The sequence below is a fragment of the Anopheles stephensi genome, chromosome X (genome assembly GCF_013141755.1).
Source record: "Anopheles stephensi strain Indian chromosome X, UCI_ANSTEP_V1.0, whole genome shotgun sequence".
Lineage (NCBI taxonomy): Eukaryota > Metazoa > Arthropoda > Insecta > Diptera > Culicidae > Anopheles > Anopheles stephensi.
The window spans coordinates 4926072-4953920 of NC_050201.1; the positions used below are offsets into that span (position 1 = coordinate 4926072).

The window sequence follows — 27849 nt, forward strand, 5'->3', positions numbered from 1 at the left end:
CCGCCCTGCCGGAGGCATGCCAGGGTCGGGTTTTATGGTCCCGCTGGCATTCTCTTTTAATGGGGCTTTTCTCGAAGCCCCCAAAGAGTCTTAGTCTCATTTACTATCCGCAAAGCAGTGTAGTTTTATTGCTCAATCAAACGGGCGATGATGAGGTGCATTTCATCCGTAGACATCCTTAAGAAATGTGTAGACGATAAACATAAATTAATCAAACCGTGAAACCGCAACCGGCCCGGTGTCCACAGCACTGCTGCCCAGGGGCGGATAATTGTGTCGCTCGAGCGATCGGCACTGTTTGGTGTCTTGTTGTTCGGGATGGGCCAGCGCAAAGGGTGCAAAGGTGAAATCGCGGGATTCGGTATCGGGTTGCTGCCTGATCACAGCTGTATTTAATATAAAGCATAAAATGTTTTAACAGGCCATAAAATATTAACGAACGTCATAAAACGGCAGTAAATGGAGGGAGAGCAAAGCGAGAGAACGCGGGAAGAATGAAGGGGGGGGGTTGGTCAGAGGCAAGTGGGTGTTTGTTGGAATCAATTTATTGCAATTGTGCGAGCAATAAATGTGCAAACAAACACACACACACACAAGTGTTAAGCGCCAAGCAGCGTCACGCGTTTCGAAATGCGAAAAGAACTTCAACGGTCGGTTAAGCGACGAAACTCGCGTGGTTGCGCGAGTGGAAATCGATCGAGTATTGGAGTCTCGTTTGCTCGCAAAAAACTTTTTTTTGTTTAAATGTGGGGTCATTCCAGTAAAACCACCCCCCCCTTCCCTCCTTCCCTTCATCCCCGTAAGTCCCCCCACGCCCCCGGGCCAGCCTGTGGACAGCTTGATTAGCATTAAACGAGCGGCGCTAAAGGGGGCGGAAGAGGGCGAAAGTGGAACGGAGGAAGGGGCGGCGGATCGTGGACGCGGAAAGCTCATCATCATCCGTGTTTCACCTTTTTCGGCTCATACTGACTGCCTTGTGCAGAAAGCGTTTCCACGGGGTTTCCATCGACACATAGTGGCCTTCCGATTTGTCTCCGTCCAGGCTTCAAATTTCTTATCTTTCCATTTACACACATACACACACACACACGCATAAAAAAGCAGGCAAGGGACATTCCCAAAAAAGGCAGCCGTGTGTTGGGGGTTAACAGGGGAGAGGGAAAACAAAAACTTTTCATTTCGAATTTTGATAGCAAACCATTTCTCTTTTCCATTCGGCTTCTTCTTCTTTTTCTTCTACGGGCACAGTTGCGGGTGTTGACTATTTTTCACATACATTTCCGGCATACATCTTCACCTGGTGCGTGTGTGTTTGGAACAATTTTGTTTTCCACCAAGCGGCCACCAGCACGATCACGATCTATGATGATCGATCAATTTCCCTCTTTTTTCTTTCTACCCGTCTCCGCGCTCTAATGCTCTTCTTTAAATATTCACTCTCTCCGGGCTGTATCGAACCTTCCCCCCAAATAGCCACACACACACACACGGTGCCACATAACCACATCTAGGCTCATCTTTTCTTTCGGTAAGCCCGAACAATGTCATAGCGCACACGTTTCCCCTTTTCTTTTTTTGGCTTCTTTTTTCCATATTTTGACTGACGAAAAAAAAACTCCCCCACCCCCACACCCCCTCCCTTTCGAGCAAACCCCGAAAACAGCAACGAAATAAATACATACGTAAACAAGCGGCATCGGGTGGCGATGAATCGCATAAAAATCGGAGCAATTAGACATTTTCACTTCCATCGCTATACGGGCGTATGGGGCGAAACCGGCGAACCGGCCGCGCAAATCGCAGCGCGCACTCACCCAAACATGGCACCAGCTCATCATTTCGATGTGTATGAGGCCTGCCCTGCCACACCACAAAAAAACCCGCCTTCACCTTACCACCTGTATTGACAATTTGTGCGTTCTTTTAGTGGATTTTTCACGTTTCCGCGGTCACATACAGGGCGGGCCTACGCATGTACGCGTGCGTTTTCTCTTTTCTCCAAATCCAAAAGATGATTCCAATGTAGTGGATAAGGAAGGAAAGAGAGGGACACATTTTCGAAACTTGCTACGGTAGCAGGTCAGGGTTTTAAACTTATTTGCTTCTAAACCGAGGTTAGGTTCAAAGCAGCGCTCCTAACATTCACACTCTGACTCCTATGGATGGGAAGGAAAAAATTGTAATGAAAAAAAAAGTCTAATAAAAACTATAGAAAAAGTCCTTGGAGAATATGATTGCATGTTCAGCTTCATAATGGACATCAAAAAAACCCATAAAGACGGGACAAAGAATGTAAATAATGAACGTCGAAGCGACGAGAGCCATCGTTCTGAGCGGAACCGATGGGCGGAATTTATTCTGAGCAAGGAGCTCAACAATTCCTGTTTTCCTTCTTTTCTTTTTCTGTGGAAAATCCGCTGAATGAGTGATGAATGCGTTAAAGTGTTATTAAACGGTTGAAATTAATCTTCTGAACTGGGAGAGTGGTTGAGTGTAGGAAATTGAATGGTAAATCTTCAAAATATTCGTTAATTGATTTATATGATCCTGGTCACGGCACCAGATGTGATTTTGTTTTTGGATTTTTAATTTAATTTTTAAATATTATTTGATTGTAGATTGACTATTTTATTTAATTTTAAATTGGATTACACAAACAAATGCAAGGTATAATAAGTTTAATAGTTGGCTTTGTACAACCTGCCAAGTAATCCTGGTCACGGCACCAAGAATAATTGTAGCATTTTGCATCCTTTGCTCTTCTATGCTGCTTTTAATTTTTTCAACAAAAAAAGGAACCAACAAGACAGTTGATTTAGTGGTAAAAGCCTCAAATAATCCTGGTCACGGCACCAAGAAACAATTAGCTTCGGAGGTCAGTCGACTTTTTTTTGCTGCCCCGATAATTCATTGTGCCCGCCACAGCGAGAGTTACCCGTTCGTGAGTGGCACACGCTGAGCGCTCCCACCACTCACCACCATACGCTTCACGCAACCGGGCAGACCATGCGAACGTTTGGGTGTGTGAGCCGGGCGATCCCGACCGTACGGCACAGCAGTGTTCAGTCCGCCGATGCCAACGGAGCTAGCAGCGGGAGTTCGAACAGCACCGTGCGCGCGCGTGTCCGCTTTGTTCCGCAGTCGCTCCGGGACCGCTCCGGGTTTTCCAATCGTGACCCCCTCCCCCCCCCCACCCTCCTCGCTCTTCTCTTTTTTTATTGACCCACCATGGTACGGTATCGGAGGAAAATTGAATATTGTGCGAACGATTTAGTGACCGTTTTGTGCTAATCGGTGCATCGATTGAGGTTGTTTAAGTGTGTGTTTTTTTGGGGGGTTTTGTTTTATCGATTCGATGATCAGTGTAGCTGTGGCCCTACGTATGTGTGTGTGTGTGTGTGTGTTTTCGATTGCAATAGTGCAGTGTAAAAAAGCAAAAGCAATAATGCAACGTTAAAGCACGCATTTGTGCAATCAAAAACAAAAATTTATTAGCCCCAGTGACCGCAAGTGTTCACAGGCGGTGTTCAAAAGCGCTGTAAGCTGTTTCGAGTGAATTTTAGATTGATTTAGTTTAGAAAAAAGGAATCCTCCCACACAAGGAATCCCCCAGCAGCATTCAAATAATGAACCATCAACCAACCGCAAGCTATGCGACACCATCCAGTGTTTAGCAGTTTGAATTAGAACCGAAATTTTACGACTTAAGGGGCCAGGACTTTAGGTTCTCTTTTTTGTTCACATTTTGATTACCCTCAGAGGGAGTTCTCTCTCTCTCTCACCATTTCCCTTCTGTTCTTCAGGAGTTCTCCTTCGCTTTTGACCGTTCCTTTTGGGTACTGGCATTTGATAAGCGATTCCTGTTGCTTCTTACTCACTTTCTTTTTCTTCTCTATTTTCTTCGGTCTTCCCAGACTCACATACCTGCCTGGTTTCAATTATTTTATCACTTCACTCAATAGGAAATTAGTGACATTTTTCGCCGCCTTGTGTGTGTGATATCATTGGTGAAGAATTTTGTCCGCCATGGTCCTTGTTTGGCAGTGGCCACCCTTCTAGTAAGAAGGGAGAAGGTGGTGGTGTTGAGAAGGGGGTTGGTAGTGCACATATTTGGCACGGGCTCTCACCCGTCTACCCGTGCCACTATCATCCACCTAATTCGCTACCGCTGCTTTGGAGCGTACTCACACGGGACTTGGGTGGATTCCAAGGGGAAACCTAGCGGGGTGGGAAAGGACGGCGAAGCGCAGGTTTGATGTGGCGAGCCCTTGCGTATGCAAATCGCGTATCAAAGTAGCAGTCCGTCATCACCGGGCCATGTTTGTGCAGGGCGTTGTCTCTGCTCCGCGCGCCAAAGGTTCCGTGGCGAAGAAGCGCCAAACGGGGTTCGTCGCTTGGCCGCTATTTTTTTCCGAATCGATCACACAGCTGCGTCTGTGCGCGTCTTCACATCGAGCACATTACTTCCGGTTGGAGCTAATTTTCGTACCAAATGCATAAACAAACCGCCCGTCTCGAGTTTTTCCGGTCCCTTGTGGGTTTGTGTGTTTGTGTGTAGGGTTGTAGGTCAGCCAGTCCGACCACCAGCTGGGTTGGGGGTGGTGATTTCGAAAAATTATATCACGCACCACTCTAGCCGCCCGTCTCGTCTGCTCACCTTCCACCCGCCCGCCTTTCTCAATTTTTTTCACCAGCCGCACGCACACGGAAAGTGAAAAGAGTGCTCGGGCGAGCGCGCTCAAAGTTGAGAGTTGGGTGCATTCGCGCGTTATGCCTTTTCCTTCACTCACCCTCTCGGCGCCCCTCCCCCTGTTTTACGTGTCGAACTGAACTTTGATCCGCGGGTGTGCTTGCTTTTTTTTTTGTTTTACCATCGTGCGTAGATTTTCTCGCACTCGTGAAGTTTTCCTTTGCTGCCTCTCGGTTTTTTGGTTGAGAGGGTTCGTCGCTCGTTGCCCAAACAGTTTCCAATCCTCTGTGCACTGCACTGAACGCACGGCGGTTGGATGCTTGCGTACCGTTTGCGATCGAAGAAAATTGGCAACCGCCCGCCTTCACCCCCCCCCCCCCCCCCTTTCTCAGCTGGCTGCTTTTTTTTTGGGGACCTTGATGCGAACACGTCAACGAACCCACCGGTGCTTGAAGGCGATCGGAAGCTATATAAGCTTTCGACATCTCACCCCATATTCGGTACAGCAAAAAAGAAAAACAAAAGAAAAACAAAAAAAAAATACAAGCAATAATAGCTTCACGGCTGTTTTCTATCACACCCACGTTCGGTGCCACTTTATCGCTACCGAACACACACAAGTGGGCGCGCAACTGTGCCTTTGTAAGGTTCCGCGACACAAAAAGCTCAGAAGAATGCAAAAATATGTAGAAGAAGCTAAACGCTGGCTAGCAGCGATACAGTTTAGGACGAGTAGAAGTCGGGTGGAAAAACCAGACGACTTCTTCTTCTATTATGTCACTACAATACTACTTACAGAGGACTCAGAATGACAGGTGGCAAGAAGGTTGAGGTTAGCTGAAGGACTTGGCTATCCAGATGTTGATGATGAAAAAAAATAAAAAATTGAAGAGGAAAAAGTAGAAGAAAAAATAGAAAAAGAAGTAATGAAAATAGAATAAGAAGAATAACACAAGAAAAAGATGTAAAAAAGGAATAGAGAAAAGAAGAACAAGCAGGAGAAGAATAAGATGCAAATTGGAGTGAAATTTTCATATTTTCTTGCCTCTTTGCAAATCTATTGCCCACTAGACAAATTTGGATTTTTTCTAAAAAAATCTTCTTAATGTTTTTGTTCACAATATTGGAATCTAGAATGATTTTAGCGTGAAAAACTGTCATATCTTTTAACCACCAATTCAATCAGACGAGGTAATCTCAGCCCGAAGCGTACGATAACAGACACGCACGCTGGATCAGATTGGTCGCTAAAGACGTCAAAATTTCCAAAAGGTTTCAGTATAAAACCTGGATTACTGCATAAACTTCATATACATTTTATAATTAAGTAATCTTAAAATAGCTTTATATGCTTATAAATATGTCGCTTATATTTGTAGAGCGTCAGTGACATAAGCTACCCTTGCCTAAGGATCTCCACAAAATGTGTCAGAATATTAAAAGATTTATTGAATATTATTTTAAATTATTCCTTGAAAAAATCCAATGCCTAAAGGGATGACTAGTTTTGTCCGTCAGTTCGTATAACGAGGTCAGAACGTAATCAGACGCAAAACGTCAAAACTCATACGAAAAAAAAACTAAGGCTTGAGCTATCATAACCCTATCAGACCCATTTTTAATATATTTTAAAATCTGTTAAAAGTCCTCTCATTGATAGCAATTTTTGTTGAATTATTTTTTATTTGTTTTAATTTTAAATCATCACTTATCAATAAGTCAATGATCCGATAAACGTCAAACCAAAAAGAAATTGAATTGACATGAAGCTATTAAAATCGATCACCACAAGTGGTAAACATCGCTCATTGCAGATGGCAAAAAACGTAAGCGAATGCTCATCATTTCGTTGTTTGTTTTGCTCCACTCATTTCTATTTGTAAACCCGCGGACATGCTTTGGTTATTTACAATAGTGTACGACACCCTTCGGAGCGTCACACCCCGATCACAACCCGCTCGCCTCTGTTCGCACTGTTCCTTCGCACGCATTTCGGCAGAAGGCTAACAGAAATAAACTTTAGCAAAAACAAAAATAATGCTTCCCCATCCATTTGCCGCTGTCAGACAGGCAGGCGTGCGGGGTGCGTTATGAATGGCGTTATTGGGTGTAACGCAAGGGTTCGCAACGCCGTGACGAGCCAGTCCGTCAAATGCAGCCAAAAGGGTTTTCGGGGTGCCGATCGGAGCGCATTTGGGAAAATTGATTTGCAAACACACGGCCGTCGATCGGCTGCTTGCTGTTGCAATGTGACCGGCCGACCGCATTGCCTAGCGAACCCTGTCCGGTTGCATTTCCTAAGGTACGTGCTGCCAACCGTACACCACAAGTGTTATTTGTTTATGTTTGGAAATGTGCTGAAGAAAAAAAATGTGTAGCCAGTGTCGGTGGATGAAATTCTAAATCGCCCAACTGTTTCTGGAGTGGCACGGGATGCATCAGAAGTTTTGGTTTCGCGGGGTAAACGATCACGATCGCGTATCACCTCTCGGCAATCCTACTGAGTAGACGTCCTATCGCTGAGATGTCTTAGAGTTAGAATTGGAGGTTCAATTATACATTCATTATCTTAAAATCTGTTACTTGCGTGGTGACCTTCCATGCAGCTCAGCATTCTAAAACTTCGCCATTTTTTTCTGGATGTCCTCCCTGTTTGAAGTTCTCCAAAACATCACCCAGCTGCTCTGCACCAGAAGGAGCAGAATCTGCAAAATCTCTGCAAACTCCTCCAATGTTGCTATTGCCTAGTATTAGGCGTATACGACATCGTCTAGGAGCAGCATCTTCTTCACATGCGAACCTCAGGTCTGCTCGGTACCGTCGCCTCGCCCACACCTACCCCAGTGTGCATACGCGTGCGTCAAAGCGGCATTAGACACCCTGTGCGTCCGAACATTTACGACTTCGTACGCAAAACTGTGTTCCCGTTGCGTCGCTACTGCTAGAAAATGAGCCGACTGCTGAACCGCTCATCGCAGTCGTGTTCTGTGCTTGGAGGCGGTAACATCTAACCCTGGTTGGTTGGTGATGGTTCCTTGCAAACAGTTGAACCTTCAAGTAAGTGTAGATTGGTATCTAGGCTGGCGCCACTACTCGCCATAAAATGGAAAAGCTATAAACTTCCAACCGCAATTACATTAGAAGTTTGTTTTTACTATTTTCTTTAGAGGTCACAACTGGCATATGTGCATAACGCATTGCAATTCTTCTTGGTAAACTTCTTCTCTCTTTATATGGAATTCTGAACATTGAAAAACAAGGAAGCCTTCTTTAGAACGCATGTCCAGTATAGTGATTCAGTGTTTGAAGCACATCTGTGAGGAATAGTAACGATTGGAAGCGTGCTTGTGTGTGTGTTTGTGTTTTTTTGCTTTGGGACGTTGGTCCAGTGAAAGAATGCACCAACCGAATCTTCATGTACATCACAATCAACTTCACTGCTACGAACGTCAGCAGTACCAGGTGCTAGCACCCTCGACGACCAACCGCGAGTGGGCCGGACTGCCCGGCAAGCTGTCCTACTACAGCGAGAACGAGCTGGCGGACCATCGGCCAAGTCTAGCCTCCACCACCAGCCACCGTCATCCTCGCAGTCGGGCCGGATCGGCCGGTCCGGTTGGTGGGACGCACGGTGGTGGAGGCACTACCGAGGGACCAGTGGCAGCTGGTTCTGGTTCAGCTGCGGGCCATGGTGGAGCACGACTGCTCAACTGGATGCGCAATGCACCGGGACTGCGCAAATTGCGTCTACGTCGCTGGAACTCTACCGGGTCGTGGGTTAATATCGTTCGATTATCTCCATACCGTCTACCATCCAGAACGGCTGCTTCCCGTCCTCAGCGTGCATCACCACACGGGTATCTTATGTGTCCTCGTTCTCTCTTCCCACAGAGTCCGGAACCATGCGGTACGATCGATCTGACGAACTTCCACGTAACGGAAGGAAACTATACGAAGCGCAAGAACGTGTTCAAGCTAACGACGGCAGCAGGTTCGTACTGCCCGATGGAGGCGGCAGCCGTGGCTGGCTTTGGACATGCCGAGGTACACCGTACCCAGTCCGCGTCCGGGTTGGCCAATGTAGGCGGTGCGGGCAGTGCCTGCGGGTCGTCCATACGCAGCGCGTCCACCGTCGGGCTGCCGGGCTCGGAACGGGAGCTGTTGCTGCAGGCCGACAGTCACAGTGACATGCAGCAGTGGATGGAGTCGTTGCGTCTTGTTTGCGGTGGAGGCAGTACCAGCCAGCTGCATAGTCCGGTAAGCAAATGGTGTCCTGAGGGTACAACCGCATGTTGTTTAGGTTAGGTTAGGCGACATACACAAACAAGCAGGCGAAGGGTCGTGAGACCCGGAACTTGATGTTACAGTATCTTCTCTCCCAGAAGTATAAATCCTCCCAGAGAGTGAGAGAGAGATATACATAGCTTCTCAGTCAAAAAACAGAAGATAAAATCAGCGTTACAATCACCGTCGGTGGTGTTGGTGATTGTAGATTCAATTGCCAAAAGCATCTTCGTTGGACCTCGGGCAACGGGTCACACCACTACCGTGTAGGGGTGGTTTGTACAGGTTTATGTGCGAACCTCTTATCAAAATGTTGTCACCGGTTTGAGAGCCTTCTCCACACTGACCCACACACACAGAAAACCGATACGATAAGAGTGCTGCTGCCGATAAGCACAAGTGGCAGGCGCGTGCATCACTGCCGCCAGATAAAGTGGTTACTTCCCCCCCCGACGAAAGCCCCAGCTACTCCACTGTCCAGCATTTTGTGCTCGAAGGTCCAGTGAGTCCAGTATGTCCGCGGTGCTCATCGATGGATCTCATCCTGACAGCTCCGATCGTTGGGCAGTACTTCCCCAGGACATCGCCCTGGGAAGTGGCATACGCGTACATCGATGTCCAGCAGCGGATGGGACAGTTGGTGTTGGTGGCTGTGTGGCGAACACGAGTGCGCGACCGTTCACAAAAACTTAGCCCTCTGTGCCCGATATCTAATGCTAGTGTGCTATCTCTCTCTATCTCTCCCAAATCTTTACACGACAGGACTACCTAAGTGGACGTGGTGGACAGCAGGCAGAACCGCAACGTATCGCAGCCCAGACAAGCGTACAGGTGCATGGTGGAAGTGTCAGTGGCGGTGGTAACAGTGGTGACGACTACTCGCCCGTCCTGCCGGCAAAGTCTCACCGCAAGTATGCGCTCGGGTCTCGTTCCCCGTCCGGTCAGTCGCCGGTTACGAAGAGCCGCAAGACACCGCAGACCGGTTGCAGCTCACCGACGGGCAGTGCGGACCAACCGATTGTGCCGATGTCGGCCACCACCAATCAACCGACCGGTCAGTACCACCATCAACAGCACCATCAACCGCATCACCTGACACTGCAGCAGCAGCAACACTTCACCGGCACCAAGGACAGCTCGGACCGGGAAAGTGGTTCGCCGAAGTCGAAAACCTGGAAGGGCATTGTGGCCCGCCAGTTCCGCAAGATGCAGGGACAGCCCGGGTCACCGTCCGCCACCGGCAGTTCCGACCTGATGGCCCTGCCGGACGGTGCCTCGATCAACGTGCCACTGCAGCAGTGTCCGGTGTCGGAGGAGAACCCGTACGTGCCGCTCGTGCTCGCCAAGTGTACCGGTATCGTGGAATCGAAGGGTCTGGGCGTGGTCGGCATCTACCGCATCCCGGGCAATACCGCCGCCATTACGCAGCTCACGGAAACGATTAACCGCGGGCTGGACGAAACGGCACTGCGCGATGCACGCTGGGAGGACGTGAACGTGGTGTCCTCGCTGCTCAAGTCGTTCATCCGCAATCTGCCGGAACCGCTGCTACCGAACGAGCTGTACGGTGGGTTCATTGCCGCCGACAAGCTGAGCGGCCAACGGCGGCTGACCGATATGCGCCAGCTGTTGCGCCGCGTGCCGCCGATGAACTACGAAACGCTGAAGCATCTGATGCGCCATCTGTACCGTGTCAGTGCGCACAGCGAGGTAAACCTGATGGATCCGCGGAACCTGGCCATCGTGTTCGGACCGTCGGTTGTCCGTTCGGCTAACGAGTCGCTCGAAACCGCCGTCAAGGATATGCGGCACCAGTGCCAGATCGTCGAAGTGCTGATCAACAATGTAAGTGACCGTTTTTTTTTTCTTCCTAAAAACAGATCAAACCAAAAGACTAATTTTTTGTGTTTTCAACATTTTTAGTATCAATACTTTTTTGAGGATGGACTGTTGCCGAGTGTAGACGAGAGCAAAACTGGAACCGGAACCGTCGTTGATTCTGGGCTGGAGGTACCATCGACATCGCTACTGCTAGACAATGTGTCTAAGATTGAGCGTAAGTCGCCTCCCGCTCCAAGCGCTAGTTTCTTCCAGTCTGTAACGGATGCTTGTCGGAAAAAGTTTCGGAAATTACGCTTTCGCCTTCGCCATTAAGCCCAGACGGGCACACACACACACACACACAAACACAACCTACACACGCAGCGTGTTCCTTTATGCTATAAGCAAACTAGCGTGGAAAACTGTTAATCCAACTGCATAAAACTTCATTATATTATCTACCCCATCCGTGGAAGGTGGTGCAAACGTACCACCACTACCACGCGCACGATTGGTGTTTTTGATCGGTTTGGCGCGGCACAAGATATCAGAAACATTGAAAGCTCTCTATCTCTCGCTCTCTCTCTCTCTCTCTCTCTCTCTCTCTCTCTCTCTCTCTGTCTTCCTAGTTCTATATCTATTTTTCTGCACTCATAACCCAATGACATTGTGCCCTTAACGTCTAATGATGGAAAGATATTTACAGATGCGAAATATTTTGTAGATGCGGAAATATCGTTCAACAGTATTAGGAAGTTAGCGGTATAAATGTCTATTACACAATACTAGTTATGACGGCACTTACATATTTTATTATGAATATTTACATTTTTGTAAGCATTTTACACGCACAACTATGTTAAGTAAACAAATGAGCACAAAAATAGCTAGATGCCTTTTATATCGAACTATGTCTATACGGTGCGAGAGAGAGAGAGAGAGTGAAATAGTTTGGGGTAGGCTATAGAAGTGTACATAAAAAAAAACTATCGCACCCCTTTTCTGTGTGTATGCTTGTTGTTTGGTGGGTCTTCACTAGAACTTAGCAAAAAACATCATCATCATCGATTTGTTGGTAAAGTATTATTCCTTTCGAAATATTGTTCGAACAAACCAGCGACATCGAAAAAGGGTGTTATGCATGTATGCATCATATGTACTGGCGCTCATTAGACACAAGACAGCACTGGAACCGTTTCTTGACAGACGACCCAAAAAAAAACCCCTAATACACTAACCCGCTACTTTGGAACTAGACTTTACGGGTACGGGACACTATTTGGAACTTTCACTTCACTTTCAGAGCTTTCGATCTTTAGGTACTGAAGGACTTGTGCCTTCCTTCTGTCTCTCTCTCTCTTCCTTCTTCGCCTAACGACCTCTCCTAAGACATGCCTGCCATTTCTGCTTTACTAGACTTACTGACTCTGGGGCGGTCCGCGGTGGCGGAAGCGATAACGGTCTTCACACGGCAGGACAGGGCTTCAAATCCCATCCAGACCGCCTCCCTCGTACGCAGGGCTGATCACTTTGCTACGGGTAAAATAAAGTCACAGAAAGCCAGAAATGGCAGGCCGAGAGACATCTCGAGGTTGTTGTGCCAAGAAAGAAGAAAAAGAGACTTAATGATACCACGTAGTAGTTGGGGACTGTCAGTCCTCATTACGGGGGGAACGGGTCCGGTTGGGATTCGAACCCCGGTCCTGTCCCGTACGAAGATCGGCGCTCGCTGTCGCCTGTAATAAAGGGCCCGCCTGACATGTGCCCAAGCGCGTAATGTATAAAACAATGGGTTGAAGTGTTGAGACATGCAATTGTATACTATTTTCCTATCACTATTCTCTCTGTGTACCTTTCATTCGCATGAATTTCATATGAGTGGCTTATAGAAAACTGTATATTTCACACGCTGGAATTGGGATCTCCCATATCCCCCGATCCGGCTCATTATCACGGTATGGATCGGTATAGGACTTCTTGCTTCGGGTACTAAAATAAACAAGCTCAAGGTTAGGGAAGCTAGAAGTGGTTTACGGCAACTTTTCCTGGCTTTGTAGCACCTAGAAAAAAATCGTTTTAGAAAAAAGGAAAAAGGTTTTTTTCGAAATTTTTCACCCGACAAGGTTTTCCGCTAGCCGTCCATTTCTTTCCACGTGTTTTGTTGAATTTCGTTCAAAAATATATTCACCCCCAATTGCAGCGTTTAAGGAGCAGTCGAAGGAGAGTACCTCCGGCTTTGTGGCTAACATTGTACAGGCAGCGAACCGCAAAATTCGTCGTACGGCACAGCGTAAGAGCACCATGTCCTCGACCACTCCCGACACACTCTCGCTCGACAGCACCACGGTAAGTGTCAGCGATGGTGGATGCGAGCGCCATCTACACCATCCACTCACCAATGTCGCTTACGGAATTTTACCTCTCTTTTTTGTAGTCGGCGGAATCGAAGGAGCAGTCGTCACGCGTCATCCGACGCTATCTGGAACTGGGACCGAAGAGTGGCACGCCGCCTAGTGTCGGCGCAGGCGGTGACAGCGACCGTGCCCTGCAGACCGTTCATAACAGTACCGGCCCGATCGCTGTCCGTGGTGGACCACGTTCGGTTGGTGGGGTTGGATCGGGCGAACCGTCGACCGAGGACAGTCTGATGCAGTTGCAGCACCATCACCATCATCACCATCACCATTACTACCACGGTGGTGGGGGTGTTGGTGGCGGTGGTCGACACCACAGCAGCCAGAGCAATGACGATGCGTCATCAGTATTAAATCGCTCTTCCGAGGATGACTCGAACGACAGTGCCTTCGCCGACAATGGTAAGCGCTGGGGTGGATGGACTGCTGGCCCGTTTCTTCCACGCTGGTCTTAGTAAAGGGGACGCACGTTTATAGCACACACACACACACATATACCATCCTTCTTCCGTGAATACATTCTTGTCCGCCGTTCATCTTGGTCCTGCATCTCAACCTATCCATTATCGTTTGCCACGCGTGGCGCTATTGTACAATGAGTCCTCACCCCCATCCAACCAATATATGCAACAAAAAAGAAAATAATCGGGTCACCCGATGTTATTTGAGCGAGCAACAAAACTTCAGCAACATCGTCGGACAACCACAACACTATCTATCATCCGAGCAATCGCTTTTCCTGTACGCGTGAAAAGTGATCCCGCTACGTGATACTCGACAGGGCAGTCGACTGTGGCCGGACGTCGCACACAGGCAAACGTCCCCTTTTGGGGTTTCGGGGGTAAACATGGTAAACCATACCACTACGTCTGACTCGTGTGCGTGCGATATGTGCAGCGCTTTGGATGCCATTTTGTTTTTTGTTCGTTTTTTTTCCTCCCGTTTACATTTACTTCTATCTTCTAACAAACTTCCCTGTCTTGTTTGCCTATATTATGCCTGTTTTATCTTTTCCAAGAATCTTGCTAACTTCGTGCCAACTAGTGCGCATGCAGAGTGTCGAGTTGCTGTTTGTTCTTACCCGTTTTATTATTGCCTTTTTTTTAATTCTTTGTTCTAAAAACCATGCTAATCAATGCTATATCGTGCATATCTGCAGCTACAGACGCGTTTGTGAGCGTTTCTGGCCGTGTGGACTAATGCGTCTAACTAGAAAGCCTGTTCAGAACTGTTCAGAGAACCATAAGACTCGACGATGAAGGAAGTTTTATCACTTGTAACATACCAGAATGAATGAGTCATAAGCTCTTTGTAGGAGGAAAAGAAAAGCAACTCCGAACACCGCCTTCCAGAATGACGGACTGTAGATCGGTTTAAGGACCTGAGACTTCTCGAGGTTGTGCAGCTCAGGACGATAAAGAAGCAAGTTTGATTTCTTGATGCTTAATTCTCTCCTGATATGAGGTTTATTTTTGGATTACTATATTCTTCTTCTTCTTTTTGGCAGTACAACCTTGTAGAGGTCTCGGCCCACAATTTCTGGCTTTCTGTGACTTGATTTTACCCGTAGCAAGATAGTCTGTCCGGCCTACCGGGAGGAGTTCTGGATTTGGGATTTGAATCCCGGTCCTACCCGGTGTGAAGAACGGAGATTCTGGAAGTCTTCTTCAAAGAAAAATTTATAGCACCCTTTCCTTGGGTGGTCTTTAAGGCACTTCAGCCCATGCAGTCTATGTTTTTAGATATTTCAATATTCCCGATATCTCAAAGTCGTTGCTGCAGGGTCTCATACCGGTTGGAAAAACTTTCCCTAACGAGGTTTACCCAAGAAATCATTTTCCTGAAGGGTTGTTAATTTCTAGCAATCTATGCGATGTACGAGGAGTCCAGGAGTCTCTTATATTTCGAGATGATGCTCGATCAGGATCTTTTGCACAGTTTGACCTCAAAAACTTAGTGGACCTTGGATATCCTTATCTTAACTTCTGGAGCTGGAGGCTTCCGCCATTTAGAACTTCCCGCGAACTTCTTCAGGAGTGAGAAGAGTGTGTAAACCTTCTTCTGAAGTACAAAGGTCGAACACTAGGACACTAGGATCATTGCATGAAAACTCGTGTAAAAACTTCCACAACACAGAAACCAGCTGCAGCTAATCCGCATCCCCACACAAGCATCTAATCCGATCTAGATTCAGATTAATCATCACCTCACGTGCATCATGCAACAGAGAACCGTTCGAACTTTCCCCCTGTATACTCGCACCATTATTACTGCTGAAGTGTTATCGCTTGCCCGTGTTGATTCCCGATTTTGTGTCGTTTGTTTGTTCTTTTCTTTCTCTCTCTACTCCTCTTCTTTCCCTTCGCTCCAACCTACTGACCTAAAGGCGTTGTAGGACGTCAAAGGTAGGAGTGACCCGCCGAAGTCCCCAACTAAAATAAAAAAAAACAAAACATAAAACTGGCAAGATTCGTTCTAACTTTTCTCCCACCTTTTTCCACCCATCGCCGCAGGTTCCATGTCGCTGAAGACGGTGACTATCGCGCTGGACAACAAGTTGCGCTCGCTGCGCGACTCGTCGATCGATTCGGACCGGGACCAAACGCAGGAGAGTGACGGTGATCTGAGCAGCGGTACGGCCGGGTACGGTAACGGACGGCACTCGCTCCACCAACAGTGGAGCAGCCACATGGGCCGTTCACCGCGTCCGCTAACGCTCGGCGAGAACATACCGTACGCGGACGAATCGCCCGAACGGCCGCTCATACAGGGTCGCGCGAAACCGCAGCGCACACTGACAATTGTGAGCAGTAACAACAACAACAACAATAACAATCATGAGGACAGTAGTGTACCGATCACGCCGGCCAAACAGCAGCTCAAGAAAGCGCTGACGGCACAGTCGCAGAAATCGATCGACAGTGGCGGAACGGTAAACTCCAGCACGAACAACAGCTGCCTGACGCTGGTCAACGAAGCGGACGCCACGCTCGACGGTACCATCATCGTTGGTGGTGAGGTGGAAGGCGGCGGTGGCGGTGGTGGTGGTGAGGTGACGCACGAGGTAGATGAAAACGGACAGCAGCAGCCAACGGTCGGCAAGGGCCGTAACGTGTCGCTCAGCTCGGACGAAACGGACACGTCGACAACGAGCAATCCGCGGGAGAAGCTTACGGCCGCCACGTACCGTATCGACACCGAGAAGCTGAAGAAGATGAACCGCATCCTGACGCAGCTCGAGCGCAAAGCAAACAATCTCGAGCGTAAGTTCAATCTGAACCGTTCCCTGTCGCTCAACTACAAATCGCCCAAGGCAGTGGACTGTTGCTGCTCGCATCACGCACTACCGGTGACGCATTCCTCACAACCACAGGCCCAACCGGTTGCAGCACACTGCTGTCAGCATCAACAGCAGCAGCAGCAGCAGCAGCAGCACATCAACAATAACAACAGCACAAGCTGCCACAATCATAATGGTAGTGTCGGGGGCAGCACGATCGGCAGCACGATCGTTAGCCTACGGTCACGGTTCTCCCTGACCAAGGACGAAAAGACGGACAAAAATATTAACCGGCGACGGCAGATACACGACACGTCCGCCACATCCCACCCGGCCATCGGCACCGGCAATGGCAATGCGAGCGGTAGCAACGACAGCAGCAGCTGCTCCGGTGAACCGGCCGGCCCGCAGATTATCCTAACGCCGGCCGTACCACCGGCACCGGCGGGTGCGTCCGGCCGGCAGCGGCGCCATGTTGGCAGCCGGTCGATACGCCGTCGGCATACGGTCGGCGGTACGCACGATTACTACTCGAACAAAATGAACGGTCCGCATCATCACCACCACCATCATCATGCGCATCACCATCCGCACAACCACCATCACGTTGGGCCGGGTTGTTGCCCTGTGCCGCAGAACTGAACCACTCTTGACCAAACCACCGTTCTTTGGGCGTTCTAGTGTGTGTGTGTGTGTGGGTGTTGATTGGTTTTTTTTTCTGGTTACGTTTTTTTGTCACTTCTTGTGAGCCCCTTGTGTAGGACAGTGGATAGAGAAGATTTCTTTCAGCGATCGCTACTAGATGATAGGTGTAGTAGGTATTAGCATCCTTCAAAACGACCCTCCCAATCCCTACTCCTCGATCTTTTCATGCTTGTTTAAGTGTTTCATTGTGCAATGTGCGTGTGTGTGCGTGTGTTGAGTGTAAGGGCGACGAAAGTAAGCCACCCAAGTTGTTCTTACGAACAAAAAAAGAAGCTGCGAAACGAATATGAAAGAATGGTGACGAACCACACGAACAGAATTCGTAGATTTAGTAGCGTATTTAAGAAAAACCGTGTGAAAAGTGAAAACAAAAAAGCAAAATGGCGATTGATAAGCATTCATAATAATAGTGAGCAACAATGCAATTCGGGGTGAAAGGATTGAGGGAAAGCATTGAGCAGGTGCTCTGGTAGATTTAATTTAAACATTTATAATCTAGTTGAGAGGCATACACACACACATACGTGCGCACCCATAAATCCTGTTAGGGATCAAACGAAAGAGACCAAGAACGAGAGAGAGAGAGAGAAGGAGAGCGCAGACGGTACGGGTTTATGGCGAAATCAAAATTGTGATAATTGTTGAAGTTGAAAACACTCTTCCACGCTTCAACACACCGATTGGCAAACATTACGAATTATGATGAGCAAAAGGAAAACAAATGATGAGGTTAATGAGGTGCATACAGCGAGTTCGTCTATATCGTGGAACTTGTTCAACCGTTTCGGGGACTGATTCGTATGGCTATAAGGATCTTTACCATCAGATAATGGAATTTGGTGGAATCGCCAATCGTTTCCAGCTATCTCTGAGAGCGAATAGGACAACTTGGGATCTTGTTGTTCCAGGGAGAAAAGTCTTCAAACCCTTAGTACCACTTTAACTCGTGAACTCTAGCTTGCTCCACGTTTCCAAGCGATAGATCCAATAGATTCCAGTCTTCAATAATGATTTGATCAATATCCGAGTTCGAGTACTTACACCACCAGCTTTAATCGGTTCGGCTACTATTCTGGTCGGTCCCTGGCAACTCGTTGCTCTTGCTGGTATCTCGACGTTCGTCTAGATGCTAGATGGCAGTATAGCATATGGCAGAATGATATGAATCCTTATGTCGACTACAGAAGTCACCTCAGGACAGAAGCAATCTGACTAACCTGCCGGTAATAATTCTTGAAGCTCCTACCCATTCTGCTGGGAAGAGCTCCAAAGTTTTTTTTTTGTCTGTATAAGGTGGGTGTATGGGTGTCAAAACAGTCCAGATTGGTGGCACAGAGCTGATCCTACTCCGACTTTCAAATTTGAAACATTCCCCTAAACGATTGAACAGTTCCATTAATATGGAATCGGAATCACTGTCTTGTGGAGCCCCTTTGTTATTGTTTATTATTATTATTATTATTATTGTAATTATTATTATTATAATTATTGCTATTTCTGTCTCTTTCGCGCTACCGTATCGTTTGCAGTGACTCACCTTTTCTTTCCGATCACGCGATGCAGGATGCTTACAAAAATCTTGTACGTGTGTGTGTGGGCGCGTGTATGTGCGTGTGTGTGTGTGTGTGCGCACAATAGTATATTCCTTCTCCATTTTGTCGTTTGTTTTTCAATAGCGTGTCCCAATTAGTGTGCCCGCTACGATTCATAATTGTTTGTATCGCTACCACTAAACAGCTGTGTTAGTGTTGGTTTGTGTTGTATTTCATAGCATTAGCTTGATGAGTTTTTTTTCCACCCCCCCCCCCCCCCCTGTTGTTGTTTTAAAAACAACATCTTCTTCTTCTTCCCATTCTTCCTAATCGTCTTCTCCGTTCCTGCTACATACATACAAACCAATTAAATGTGTACGTGTTTATAACGTGTTCTTTATCATTGTACGTGTCAGTGTGTGCGTGTGTTTGTGTTTGCGTGTATGTGTGGGCCTGTGTATTGGAAACAGCAAAAAAGCACCTTTTTTGGTTTATATTTTTTCTCGGAGAAAAGAGAGAGAGAGAGTGAGAGAGCGAGATTGGTAGAGTGAGAAAAACTCCAGCTCCAGCTTAAAGCGAAACAAAACTACGAAATTAAGAATAGGAACTAACAAAAGGCAGAACCGATCACGGTCAAAGCATCTCTGGTCCCGGATGTGTAATCATGTACCCGTGCTCGATAGCGATATGGCAACTGGGCACGTTCCAGCAGTATTGGGAAAAGGGAGCGAAAGCTTTGACCGGTGCGACCCTACGAGAACCAGTAAACGATTGGCAGAATAATTCTAGGAAGATAAAAGAAAACGAAAAAGAAGCAAACAAAAAAACACAAAATTAAAAGATGGCTGCGGAGGAGCAGGACGCCATTTTTTTGTTGTTGTTTTCCTTTCGTTATTCGTTTTGTTTGTTAGGAGCAATGATCAGAAGACTGTAGGGCGCGGCGCTCGGAGGTGAAATTTATATAGGGCGGAAAGGCAAAGAGATAAAATTCAAAAAACGGAAACCCCTTTTCGATAGAGGATGGCAGAGCATACACACAGGCAGGAGAAGTGATATTAATTGCTAATAAAACGTGGAAGATAATGAACTGAGTGTACGCTGCAGTGTGATTGCCGGTGGGAGTATATCACACAAAAAATCTACTTGAGCGAACAGGAAACCGTGGACAAGTAATGTGATTCTGAACGGAAGAGTTACACGAAACGTTCAGATCTATTTCACTCCCAATCCTTTCTACTCCTAAATGGGCCTTACCTGGCTAACTCCTTGAAGCTCCATCTACAAGGAACTCGTCCTTGTCCTTCCCGACACACGGGATCCCAAATCTTTCTGAGCATCTTCATGAGTCTAAGTCTCGACATTTCCATGATTAAGTGCGGTGGATTATTTGGAGAAGTCTCAGGTGATCGGACCAAAGAGCGAATCACACACATCAAGAAGAAGCAGAGCATTTTCCTCTCGAGCGCAGCTAAGAGAGTTTCGCCAGTTTTTTGACAGAGACTTTAACTCTGACTTTTTGGTGAGCAGTAGGGCTATACATGTTCTATAGAGTCCCAGCTTCGTTCGACTCTTCAGGTGTTTTTTGAGTGGAGAAGTTTCATTAGGCTCTACAACTGATGGGTTGGTAATCAGTACTCGAGCGTATAGACCTCTCGAACTCTAATTAATGTCGATACTCTCTTATGATCCAAGAATTGTGAAGTTTTGGACGATTTCGAAGGTACGATCACCTATCTTTACTTCAGAGTTTGGTTTCCGTCTCGTTGATGGTCAACTAGAGGTTTAGTTCTGCTTGGTTGATCTTTTGATAAGCTTCTGCGACACAGGAGAGCCTGTGAACCAATGTTGTCTATGTCGTCAGCGTGTGTCAGTAAAACATGGTCCTCGAAGATTCTACCACCAAGTCACGCAAGGCCTTCTCTAGTGCCAGATTGAAGAGAAGACAGACAAGTGATCCTCAGGGCCTATCGTCAAAGTTGTTGGCCGTCCTGCAAAGGGCCCTGAGAGTTTTTCAACCACCTTCACTCATTGTCATTCTTACTTGTCTGGTAAGCTTGGCCGGAATTATCTTAATGCTAGGTGACATTTGCAAGCTATTTCCAAAGAGGACCTCTAGAATGTAACTGACTCGATTCCCAGTTCCTTATTCCGACAGCTGAGGTCATCTAAGGTCTGTGAGATATCTTGGCGACCTACGACCTTCTGCTTCGTGGGTCCCACTCTGATTTCTTGAAGTGCCCTTCGTTCCGGGCATTAAGCATACTTCAACTTTGCATACTTTCAGGCGCCAGGGCAGTTTCATGCATAATCAGTTGTATTCGACCTGTAAACGGAACACAAATGATGGACAACCCCATCTGAACAGCGACGTAGCTGGATGCGCGGTTTGGATGGGATTCGAGCCACGGTCCGATCGTGTGACGATCGGCGTCGCTAGCATCTCGACCACCGGCGATCAGCTGCTTCGAACTCAGCGTCAACTGAGTCATCACAGAGCCAACTAGGTTGACTGTGATGCAAACTCTGGCTCAGCTGAGTTGGCTTTGTGAGGGGTGTTTGTTTGTCAGCGAATGCGACTGAAAGAGCTCCGAACAGCTCTCTACAGTCTCATTAACTGACGATCAGCCAAGGCAGCGATCGCGCTTTTATAGTCGGTCCGGCGGCTGCCACCAACCGATACACATGCAAACGATATGACTAGAAAAAAAAATCAATCCCGCTGAACAATGAGGCCCGAATAAGGTTGATACATACCAGAATTTTTTTTATTAAATTAAAAAAAAATTATCATGACCAAGAATTTAGAACCTGTTGGAACAATCAGTTGAGAACAAGTTGGTGTTATAAAATTATAATTGTTATAATATATTTTGAAATTAGCAATGGGTTATCTATACCTTTTCCAAAATATAAACACTACTTTACATAACTTATACGAAAAAAATGTAAGGAGTCAAGATTTTTCTATAAGATTGCACACTTTTTGGGACATTATTGTTACCAACCTCGCACGGCCAGTTGTTGTCACGATCTGTTTCTTTGCAATTCGATTTGCTTGAGTGTGAGAAGGGTGCGGGAGTGTGAGTCAAGGATGAGTGAAGCAATAAAACTCGCACGTCGCACGAGGCTGGCTGGTTTTGCTATGGGATGTTTGTGGGATCCAGTTTAGTTTAATTGCATTTCTTTTTCGATCCTTCCAGCTATTGCTTCGTTGGATTGGGCAAAATTAAGTTGAAAACAAATTCTGACATCCACGACCTTATTTTCCCCGTAGTCCAGCACGTGCGGTCCGGTGGTAGAGGCGACAACGGCGCCGGTCTTCATACGGGACAGGACCGGGGTTCAAATCCCATCAGACTATCAAACTTCATGGTATCATTAAGTGTAGTGAGCCAGAAACGGCACGCATGACCTAAGAGGTCGTTTGGCCAAAGAAGAAGAAGAAGAAGAAGTCCAGCACATACGATGGATACGGCTCCGGACGGGATTCGATGCTCAGCCCTGCTCGAAAACCAAAACATTCTACTCTCAACGAGCAGTGAATGGCTAGTCGAGAGGTTTGATTGTGTTGGGGTGCATTGTTTGCCACCCGAGTAAGACTGTGAGAGCTCCTAACAGTTCCGTACAGGCTTATCGAGAGACGATCGAGCCAAGAACCGGGCGCCCTTTTATACTCCAGCCCGAGGCGTAAGTGCCGCCCATGCTCCCGGTCCAATTCCAACTCCCTACTCATTCTCCGATCTATGTCGCTTACTTGGAGTGAAGTGTTGGAAAATTTCTAAGAAGAGCTGGTGATGTAAGCCGTGCCTGTTCCCTTACGTCTTACGTCTACCTCACAATCTCGTTGAAGATCAACGTAAACCGTTACCTGTGTGGAATTCTTCCCAGTAGTAGTTGGGTTCAAGGTTGGACATAAGTTGTAGTAGCTGTGTTAGTAGCTGAGATCAAAACCAACACAGACTCAGTGGATGTTCAGAGAATAGTATTTTAGAAATGAAGTTAAGGACTGGAAACAAATTGGAGCACACACATGGCAGTTGAGTGAGATGGGCCAAATGCAACCAAATGCATGACGAAATGAGAACTTTTATTGCGGATCGAATCGCAGTTAATTGGCTTTGGACGCGTTGGAATGCTGGCAGAGAAGCAGATGACGTCATTTTGTTCTAATGGTAACACATCTGTGTAGTAATTATAAAAAAAATTGAAATGAGAGTCCTACCGTATGACTTACTGAAAATCGAGAGAAAATCGCAAAAACATCGAGCGAGAATCGAGAGAGAATTGAGAGAGACTTTAAAGAGAACTGCGGAAGAATCGAGATAGAAATGAGACAGCATCGAGAGAGAAATGAGAGAGAATCGAGGGAGAGTTCAAAGAGAATCGAAAGAAAAATGACATACCATCGAGAGAAAATCAAGCGAAAGTCGAAAAAGAAAGGAAAGAGAATCGAGATAGAATTGACAGAGAAATGAGAGAAAATGGAGAAATAAAAAAAGAGAAATAAAATCGAGAAAGATATGAGAAAGAAATAACGGAGGAACTAGAAATTCTCTCTCATTTCTCTCTTGACGCTCTCTCATTTCCCTTTCGATCTGCTCTCATTTCGCTCTCAATACTGTCTCATTTCTCTCTCGATTCTCTGTCGTTTCGCTCTCGATTCTCTGTCGTTTCTCTCTAGATTTTCTCTCGATTCTCTCTTATTTTGCTCTCGATTCTTTCTCGATTCTCTCTCAATTCTCGCTCATTCCTCTCTAGTTAGTAAAACTAATCGATTCAATCTCCATTATGCCATACCGACCATAAAAAGGGGACCCAGCATATCGTTCCGCAGTCACTGGCGATCGAGACATGGACGGCCAGTCTTGCCCCTCGATCAGCTTATGATGCTGGCTTGGGGGAGGCAGTAAGTCATACGGTAAGACTCTCATTTCAAATTTTTTTATAATCAATACACAGATGTGTTACCATTAGAACAAAATGACGTCATCTGCTTCTCTGCCAGCATTCCAACGCGTCCAAAGCTAATTAACTGCGATTCGATCCGCAATAAAAGTTCTCATTTCGTCATGCATTTGGTTGCATTTGGCCCATCCCACTCAACTGCCATGTGTGTGCTCCAATTTGTTTCCAGTCCTTAACTTCATTTCTAAAATACTATTCTCTGAACATCCACTGAGTCTGTGTTGGTTTTGATCTCAGCTACTAACACAGCTACTACAACTTATGTCCAACCTTGAACCCAACTACTACTGGGAAGAATTCCACACAGGTAACGGTTTACGTTGATCTTCAACGAGATTGTGAGGTAGACGTAAGACGTAAGGGAACAGGCACGGCTTACATCACCAGCTCTTCTTAGAAATTTTCCAACACTTCACTCCAAGTAAGCGACATAGATCGGAGAATGAGTAGGGAGTTGGAATTGGACCGGGAGCATGGGCGGCACTTACGCCTCGGGCTGGAGTATAAAAGGGCGCCCGGTTCTTGGCTCGATCGTCTCTCGATAAGCCTGTACGGAACTGTTAGGAGCTCTCACAGTCTTACTCGGGTGGCAAACAATGCACCCCAACACAATCAAACCTCTCGACTAGCCATTCACTGCTCGTTGAGAGTAGAATGTTTTGGTTTTCGAGCAGGGCTGAGCATCGAATCCCGTCCGGAGCCGTATCCATCGTATGTGCTGGACTTCTTCTTCTTCTTCTTCTTTGGCCAAACGACCTCTTAGGTCATGCGTGCCGTTTCTGGCTCACTACACTTAATGATACCATGAAGTTTGATAGTCTGATGGGATTTGAACCCCGGTCCTGTCCCGTATGAAGACCGGCGCCGTTGTCGCCTCTACCACCGGACCGCACGTGCTGGACTACGGGGAAAATAAGGTCGTGGATGTCAGAATTTGTTTTCAACTTAATTTTGCCCAATCCAACGAAGCAATAGCTGGAAGGATCGAAAAAGAAATGCAATTAAACTAAACTGGATCCCACAAACATCCCATAGCAAAACCAGCCAGCCTCGTGCGACGTGCGAGTTTTATTGCTTCACTCATCCTTGACTCACACTCCCGCACCCTTCTCACACTCAAGCAAATCGAATTGCAAAGAAACAGATCGTGACAACAACTGGCCGTGCGAGGTTGGTAACAATAATGTCCCAAAAAGTGTGCAATCTTATAGAAAAATCTTGACTCCTTACATTTTTTTCGTATAAGTTATGTAAAGTAGTGTTTATATTTTGGAAAAGGTATAGATAACCCATTGCTAATTTCAAAATATATTATAACAATTATAATTTTATAACACCAACTTGTTCTCAACTGATTGTTCCAACAGGTTCTAAATTCTTGGTCATGATAATTTTTTTTTAATTTAATAAAAAAAATTCTGGTATGTATCAACCTTATTCGGGCCTCATTGTTCAGCGGGATTGATTTTTTTTTCTAGTCATATCGTTTGCATGTGTATCGGTTGGTGGCAGCCGCCGGACCGACTATAAAAGCGCGATCGCTGCCTTGGCTGATCGTCAGTTAATGAGACTGTAGAGAGCTGTTCGGAGCTCTTTCAGTCGCATTCGCTGACAAACAAACACCCCTCACAAAGCCAACTCAGCTGAGCCAGAGTTTGCATCACAGTCAACCTAGTTGGCTCTGTGATGACTCAGTTGACGCTGAGTTCGAAGCAGCTGATCGCCGGTGGTCGAGATGCTAGCGACGCCGATCGTCACACGATCGGACCGTGGCTCGAATCCCATCCAAACCGCGCATCCAGCTACGTCGCTGTTCAGATGGGGTTGTCCATCATTTGTGTTCCGTTTACAGGTCGAATACAACTGATTATGCATGAAACTGCCCTGGCGCCTGAAAGTATGCAAAGTTGAAGTATGCTTAATGCCCGGAACGAAGGGCACTTCAAGAAATCAGAGTGGGACCCACGAAGCAGAAGGTCGTAGGTCACCGAGATATCTCACAGACCTTAGATGACCTCAGCTGTCGGAATAAGGAACTGGGAATCGAGTCAGTTACATTCTAGAGGTCCTGTTTGGAAATATCATGATAATATCACCTAGCATTAAGGTAATCCGGGTCAAGCTTACCAGACAAGTAAGAATGACAATGAGTGAAGGTGGCTGAAAAATTCTCAGGGCCCTTTGCAGGATCGCCAACAACTTTGACGATAGGCCCTGAGGATCACTTGTCTGTCTTCTCTTCAATCTGGCACTAGAGAGTGCCTTCCGTGACTTGGTGGTAGAATCTTTGAGGACCATGTTTTACTGACACACGCTGACGACATAGACAACATTGGTTCACAGGCTCTCCTGTGTCGCAGAAGCTTATCAAAAGATCAACCAAGCAGAACTAAACCTCTAGTTGACCATCAACGAGACGGAAACCAAACTCTGAAGTAAAGATAGGTGATCGTACCTTCGAAATCGTCCAAAACTTCACAATTCTTGGATCATAAGAGAGTATCGACATTAATTAGAGTTCGAGAGGTCTATACGCTCGAGTACTGATTACCAACCCATCAGTTGTAGAGCCTAATGAAACTTCTCCACTCAAAAAACACCTGAAGAGTCGAACGAAGCTGGGACTCTATAGAACATGTATAGCCCTACTGCTCACCAAAAGGTCAGAGTTAAAGTCTCTGTCAAAAAACTGGCGAAACTCTCTTAGCTGCGCTCGAGAGGAAAATGCTCTGCTTCTTCTTGATGTGTGTGATTCGCTCTTTGGTCCGATCACCTGAGACTTCTCCAAATAATCCACCGCACTTAATCATGGAAATGTCGAGACTTAGACTCATGAAGATGCTCAGAAAGATTTGGGATCCCGTGTGTCTGGAAGGTTAAGGATGAGCTTTAGGCATTCTAGGAGAACCCAGGAAGATATTCAGACAGATATTGTGGGCCCGTATGACTGAAGGGACAAGGAGGAGTTCTAGGCGATCTAGGAGCTCTTCGATGATCTTGCCAAGCTCCAGCTAAGATGAGAATGACACCGGACGACTCAATCCTGCTGAAGTCTTTTACAGCCCTTCCACATGGACACATTAAGGATTTTTCTACCATTCCTTCTTACCTTGTCACACAAGCTTTTATCGTCTTTGTTTGCATTTCTTTCATTTATTTTCCCGCACTGCATCGGTTTTGCATTTCTTTTCTCACTAAATATTTATTGCTTAATATTTCCTTTCTTCCAATTGAAGCATCCTTTATTTCACTATTGTTTTCCATTCTTTGCAGGATTTTTTGTTGTTGTTGTTTAGATTTTGTTTCTTGTGTCATTGTGTTTATCTTGTGGGATTGTGTGTGTATGTGTGTGTGTTTTTCTCTTTCCTCGGAATGCCATTAATTAATCATTTTGAAAGGCCATTTTTCCCCCGCTTTTTCCATTCGTCAAATCATCTGTGTACACACATTTGGGTGGTGTGAGCCTGACCTGTCAAATGCTGTTTGCTGGATCGTGGTTTCGACTCACGTAAAGACATTTAATTTTGCATAATCGGAAAATGCTCCCTTTTGCCCATTTAATTCGCTGCAGTGGTTGCATCTTCTTCATCTAAGGGTTGTTTTGTTTTTTTCTTTGCTTGTGCGATATGATTGGTCCAGGTGTTAAGGGGGGGGGGGATTTTGGTTGTAGTTGTTGTAATTCTTTTTTGCTAAAAATTTCTAAAACTTCTGTGAGGCTCCTTACCATGGACGCCTCCAAACTAACCTCACCTTAACCACACTTTATCTTCCTCTCACACAATCCTCTCCTCTCTTGGGGTTGCTTTTCCATACGTTTACGTCCATTAGTTTTAAATATAAGTAGTTTGTTTTTTGTTGTTGCAACTTTTTGCATTACACATACTAAAATTTGATTGCATCCCAAACCAGGATCGCACCTTATCGCTTCTCGCCACCAACCGCCACTAAGAAAGATGGAACTGTACCGAATGGGACAGCCTAGGAAAACAGGGGTCGGAGAAAGCGGGAGATAGCTTTGTCGGTGATTTTTCACCCACATCGCGGGAAACCTTTCAGGGAGTGGGGGGGGGGGGGGAAACATTTTTCTGCTTTGCTTTATAAAAACATTCCATCGGTCCTGGCAAAACGCTTCTACGGAACTCGCTCATCCTTGAGAAC

General features: G+C 46.5%; 1 protein-coding gene across 8 annotated transcripts in view; it reads left to right on the forward strand.

Moving 5' to 3' along the window:
• The window catches only part of LOC118505862, a 71495-nt gene extending 51678 nt beyond the window's left edge, over window positions 1-19817 (forward strand). For all 8 annotated transcript variants that reach the window (XM_036042260.1, XM_036042249.1, XM_036042306.1 and 5 more), the window contains 6 exons: window positions 8582-8947; window positions 9737-10819; window positions 10898-11030; window positions 12996-13141; window positions 13230-13611; window positions 15723-19817. In XM_036042260.1, coding sequence (XP_035898153.1) covers window positions 8582-8947; window positions 9737-10819; window positions 10898-11030; window positions 12996-13141; window positions 13230-13611; window positions 15723-17131 — 3519 coding nt within the window. In that variant the 3' untranslated portion in view covers window positions 17132-19817. The remainder of the gene's footprint in view (window positions 1-8581; window positions 8948-9736; window positions 10820-10897; window positions 11031-12995; window positions 13142-13229; window positions 13612-15722) is intronic.
• Window positions 19818-27849: the final 8032 nt, after the last annotated feature.